This window comes from Temnothorax curvispinosus, unplaced genomic scaffold, assembly GCF_003070985.1.
Source record: "Temnothorax curvispinosus isolate PA1 unplaced genomic scaffold, ASM307098v1 QBEX01008012.1, whole genome shotgun sequence".
Taxonomy (NCBI): domain Eukaryota; kingdom Metazoa; phylum Arthropoda; class Insecta; order Hymenoptera; family Formicidae; genus Temnothorax; species Temnothorax curvispinosus.
The window spans coordinates 41,576-47,852 of NW_020217792.1; the positions used below are offsets into that span (position 1 = coordinate 41,576).

The window sequence follows — 6,277 nt, forward strand, 5'->3', positions numbered from 1 at the left end:
CTCAAAAATACTCATAAGAATATGTTATTACTACTCGGATATACTCGTACGCAATCCGCTTTAACCACTCGTTTTTAAGCAAAAGGGACTTTTTGCGCCTCAAAAACGGGTCGTACTCATTGAACCAAATGCACGTTTTTACTACTCAAACTGACCGTTCTTGCGGTCCAAAAACGGTGCAAAAACGGTGAAAAATTTTTATAAGAGAAAGAACAAGATTTGAATAATTAATTTTTGTACTTCTCTGACTGCTGCGCTTGAGGTGAGCTCTCTCCTTTCTCTTTCTGTTTTAACAATTGACTAAATATATTTTTTCTTTTCAGCGGAAATGTCCACTATAACCGTGTGTACCAGCTCGCTTGTCACTACATCTCCTTAAGAAGGGAACTTTCTGCCTCGAGCTCTGCAGGAATAGAATCTTATTATCTCAATAAATGGTGAAGATGACTCGAAAGAAGAGCCGAAACGTTCATCACATCTGAATACACGGTTTTTTTCTTTTTTATTTGCGAACCACGTTCCGTGCCTGATTTGCATTTGCCGTTTTAAATCGTTGACACTTTCACGAGTTTAATTATATTATTGAATAATTAAGACAACCCTGGTAAAAAAATTCTCATAATCTTAATAAGTGAATTAGGCCTACAGGGGACACCACATAAAAAAAAAACGCGCCACTAACTCTACCGCAAGGTGGTGAGGAAACGAGTTCAAAAGTACACTACAGTCTTTGAGAAGTGAGATACGGCAAGATAAAGTTGCTGAAACCGTTTGTTACAAAAAGTATCCTACTTTTCCCAGTTCTAGCGCCAAAACTATTGGTCGTAAGAAAAAACCTATAATTTTTTTTTGTAGAGAATTTAATTCCCTACAATATTTTATTAAACTATTTTAGTCTAAATCTAATGGAAACCGAGATATTCGCAAAAAACCGATTTTTCACCCCTTTTTTCCAAGATGGCGGCCAAAGCACACCACGGGGAAGGTCGGAAACTTAGTATGTCATTACTGACACCCAAACAAAGCGATTAAAATTTTTTGCAGTTTTGTCCTAATTAGTCGATTTTCAAATGTATTTGCCGATTGGACTAGCGAGGGAACTTAAAAAATTTTCACTTGGATGGCGCCGGAGGTAACGACCGCGGCGCGAAAGCAACTCGCTGCGAGGGGGGACTTATTGTTAGAAAACTTTTGCTGAGGCTGCGCCGAAGGTAACGACCGCAGCGCGAAATCAACATTCCGTGAAAAGATTTAGAAAATTTTTGCTCGGGCGAGCGCTATAGTAACATGTGCTGCCGCGACGCGGCTACATGCGCCAGTACCTTCTCATAAGCAAAAATCCTTACGCACTAGGATAAAAGGCAAGCCTGTGAGATACTTGGCTCTAATATTTTTCGTGATACCTTCGAAATATCATACAGTGCAGAGATGGCAAAATGCAAAATATTGGAATAGTATCAAAGTATAATTTTAAATTTATTGCAAATTTTTATAAAAAAAAAACTTCTTTTATATTTAAAGGACAGAATTAATGACAAAAATAAATTTCTTATGAACTCTTAAGAATTATTTTAGAAGAAAGAATAAATACGGAAAAAGAATTAATTTCATAAATCGAGAATTTAAAAAAAAATTCTTCTTTTCTTCTTGCTATTTAGGTTGTATGTAACATATCTGCTTTTAAATGAGGCATAAATATCCGACATATATGCAGAATCAGATATCATATCCGAGATAAAATTATCATGGTTTTTTATAATCTTGGAGATGTCTCTGAGATATTCTCATGATATCTTGCGCAATCAGATATTCCGTCATTCAGATATCTTCTAAATATTTTGGTGATATATTTTGCTGTGTGGGTAAACATCAATGAACAATATATAATATATCATAAAGAAAACTCTGTACAAGATATTAAGATTGGAAAACATCTTTCCTTAACCTCTATTGACAGTTTTCTTACTTTTGCGGAAATTCTAAAAAATGACCAAGAAGCTTTTATGCAAGTCGTAAGTAAAGCTGCTTATTATTATTAAATTATGTATATATTAAATTATAACCTTTCTCTTATCTAAACTATATTGAATTCTTCTTGTTTTAGAGGCTTTTAGACAACAATCCCTTGTAATACAGAGAACGACTTAGAACATTCTATAATAGTGGCTTATAGCGTTTTCCACTGAGAAAACTGGTGCAGCACCAGCGCTGTGGTAGGTTTCAATGAAAACTCCATTAGTGAACTAATAGTGCAGGTTTAGTGCGGTTCAGTGGAACACATCATTTTTTGTAGTACTCGTGCATCACCGCCGAGAACCGAGATGCCTAACCTCGTTAAACTGTTTATATTGTATAGATGATTCGAAGCATCAAAGTATTATATAGAAATCTGTGAAGTAAAATTATTTATTATAAGATGGGATCTTCGAGTGACGAACTGACATTTCAACTAAATGATGACATTTTTTGTTTTAACACTAAAAAGATGAAAATAAAGGATGTCAAATCAATAAAAGGTAAAAATGTCCTCAATGAAAATATTTTACTGAAAATATAATAAAATTTTATTAAAATGTACTTGAAATTTTTTCTCAATTGGTCCTATTTTATTATTTCATCAATATTTTAATAAAAATTCAGTTTTTAGTTTAATTCAATAAATTTCATGCATGATGATCTAATATTTCAAAAAATTTGTTATTACTTATCTTTAACAGTATAATATAACTTTTCTTATATTTCGCAGTATTACATTACATTTTATAATAGAAATTATGATTTACGTTAAAGTATATTCAGTAATTTTTAAATAATTTTTATTTTAATTTTCATCAATTTCATAGTACTTTCAGTAAAATATGTCTGTCAGGGGTTTTAAATAATTTTATTACATATACTGTTTTACATATAAAAGTTGAATATAGTATATTTATTTTTAGAGGATGATAAATATGCAGTTAAATATTTAATAAACTTAATAGAGAATGAATTTATCAACCTGCAAGATCCATTACAAATCATCTACAAAATTGTAAATAATGAGCAAATTGTCATATATGAAGCAGATAAAGAGGAATCTTGTCAATTACAGTCAGAGTTAGAACAGGCTGCAGAGGAAGACGGAACCCGAGGTGCAAAAAAACGATCAGAATGGGGCAAACAAGATACCGAAATACTATTAGAAAAATATGAAATTTATGTAAAACTGGTAGGACCAATGAAAAAGTTTAAGAATAAAAAAGTAATGTGGGAAAAAATTGCTCAAGATATTGAAGACACTATAGGCCGAAAGTACACTTCCATCCAAGTAGAAAATCGATTTAAAACATTATTAAAAAGAAAGAAGGACGCAATTCAGCATAATAAACGTTCTGGCAATGACAGAGTCGATGTTCCATACGAAGACCAGCTAGAAAAAATCGCTTCCTTAGATGACAGTATCAAGCAAGAGATGTTAATGAGTATTAACAACACAAGAATACTAAAAAATAACGAATCAAGCAGCGACCAGTCTACTAGTTCATCAAGTGCAGTGAAAATGATTCCAGAGAAAAAAACTGTACACTTCCTGAAAAGAAAAATTGAAAAGGAGACAAAAGAAAATAAAAAGAAATCAGTTCAAGAAACTTTATTGGAGATACATCAATTAAAAGAAGAGAGCAAGGAAAAACGTCACAAAGAAAAACTGGCACTTATTGAAAAACTTTTTAAGAAAGATATGTAAAGTGTACGTTTAAAGATACTACTTTTTAAAGATATTAGATATTTTTTATAAAGATAAATATGTAGTTTTATACCAAAGTTTATTTTTGTTTGAGATTATATTCGAGTTTAACTACTTTAATTCTGTGAAGATAAAACGTAAGACGTTAATGTAGTTTTATACCAAAAAGTTTATTTTTGTTTGAGATTATATTCGAGCTTAACTACTTTAATTCTGTGGAGATAAAACGTAAGACATTAATGTAGTTTTATACCAAAAAGTTTATTTTTGTTTGAGATTATATTTGAGCTTAATTCTAAGTCATAAAAAGTTACTTTTTTGTTATAAAAACGAAAAAAACAAATGTTTTTGTTGCACAAAATAGTACAAACTGCTTATTTACGTACTTGTACTTCGTATTTTACAATTAGTTTAAAACTTATTTCAACTGTAATTAATATTACAATATTTATGTGGAGCAATAAAAAGTGAAGTTTATATAATAAAAGATTAGAAATTATTTTATTCAAATAAAAACAAGCTATCCTTTATGGTATTTCTTTTAGCTTCTCCTGCACTTCGGGATATAATATCATCCTCTCTCTCTGATTCCCAATTGATATTTTCATCCTGAATATAGTCCTCATTATTGATGAAATCATTCCCTTCTATACACAAGTTATGTAGAACACAAAGTGCAAGGATGTATTTACTGATTTTTTTAATTTTATGCATATCTAATCGTAAAAGTTGACGAAAACGACCTTTAAAAATGCCAAAGGTGTTTTCAATTTTTACTCTAGTTGCACAGAATTTTTTATTATAATTGATTTGACTACAATTTAAATTCGTCGTTTCCCTATATGGTATGAGTAACCACAGTCTAATGGCATATGCTCCGTCACCAAGAATATGATATTTTTTCTCACAAATATATGGTGGCTTTTCTTTTATGTCAGAAAGTGCTAAAACTCGAGCATCATGAATTTTTCCTGGAATTCCAGTAAATACATCCAAAAATCTGTTCTTATGATCACAAATGGCTTGTAATGTGACAGATGTCAAATCATGTCTATTTGTATATGTAGATTTAATTTTATGTGCGGGTGTGCGTATATTAATATATGATCCATCTATACAACCAATTACATTCGGAAATCCTGAAATCTGAAATATAATCGCATGCGTTAGACGAAAAAATAATAAGCAATATTAAATTTTTTACCTTTTGAAATTCTCTTGATAAATTTTCTTTTTCTTCTTCCGTTTCAGCCATTTTTATAATATTTTTTCCACAATTTAGTAAATAATTAACTACTCCATCCATGTGACGAAACAAAGTAGATAAGCCTATGTCAAACTTTTCAGAAACATCTCTTAAAGTACATTTATTGCAGCTAAAACTAAAGATTTTAATTTTCAACATTTTATAATAAAAATTGCAATATTTTAAAAATTTATACAGATGTATGAATATTTACCAAATAAAAGAAAGTATTTGAGTTTCAGCTGATATAGGAGTACTACCTCCGTGTGTATTATCAGTTAGATATGGCTGAGATTGCTCATAATCATTAATAATTTCGTAAACTGTAGTTCGATTTAAACGAAATCTTTCCTTAAACTTGAAAAAGAATAGAATTCAATTTCTTTATTAAAAATATGCGGAGTTTCAACTTACCTGTTTGTCAGACATTTCATGAATTACATTTTTTATATAATTCCTTATTTTTGGAATAGAATTGCGTATATGCGATAGCAAAATTTCATTCTCATCCTCCTCGCTGCTACTACTTGTAGACAATAATTCTAATAAGACACCTATTTTACTGGCATTATCCATTTTATAATTTTACCTGAGAGTAAAAACACATATAATAATTATACGAACTTAAATTGCTTATTTTATAATAACATTTTATTTATTTATTTATGTTTTTAAACATTTCAAGATTTTTAAACGTAAAATGTCTGCGCAGCTATTATATATATTTATAGGTTTAAAACTAAAAACAATTTTATTGTTATAGAGTTTATTAAAATAATGTAATATAATATTGTATATCATACCATATAAATACACATAAAGCACGAACATAACCTCTATTTCAATTTGCACTGGCTCTTTCCACCACCGTCTCGAAAGACGGTGGAGCAAAAGTCGCACTCAGTGCAATTTCTTTGCACCAATTTTGCTAGCAGAACATTAAACACTGAAAATATGTGAACTGATTTTTACAGTGGAACAATAAAATTGCACTCAGTGTGCACCAGTGTTGCACTAGTTTTCCCAGTAGAAAACGCTATTAAATTTGCAAACACCTGTAAACAAAGAAAAAAATTTTAAAAGATAAAAAAGTAACAATGTATTTTGATACACAGAATGAATCACAGAAGATGTTACTAATATTTCTGAAATTAAACGAGAAATTCTTATTTTCTAGCAACTGTTTGGTAAAGATCCGGAAAGATTAATAATCTGTTTAAAAAAAAAGAATAAAAATTTGAAGAAAAATAGTAAAAGAGTTATATTGAACTAGCACCTGTATCGCATTGCCTAAAGAAGAGTTAGAA

The 6,277-nt window shown here is 30.1% G+C and overlaps 1 protein-coding gene across 1 annotated transcript; it reads left to right on the forward strand.

The window, feature by feature from the left end:
* The first annotated feature begins 1,127 nt into the window (after positions 1-1,127).
* On the forward strand, positions 1,128-3,724 carry LOC112457638. Its single transcript, XM_025020810.1, has 6 exons — positions 1,128-1,211; positions 1,659-1,858; positions 1,958-2,012; positions 2,105-2,213; positions 2,357-2,516; positions 2,940-3,724. Exons 5-6 carry the CDS (start codon positions 2,417-2,419, stop codon positions 3,722-3,724), a joined length of 885 nt encoding a protein of 294 aa, XP_024876578.1. The 5' UTR covers positions 1,128-1,211; positions 1,659-1,858; positions 1,958-2,012; positions 2,105-2,213; positions 2,357-2,416.
* The last annotated feature ends 2,553 nt before the right edge of the window (positions 3,725-6,277 follow it).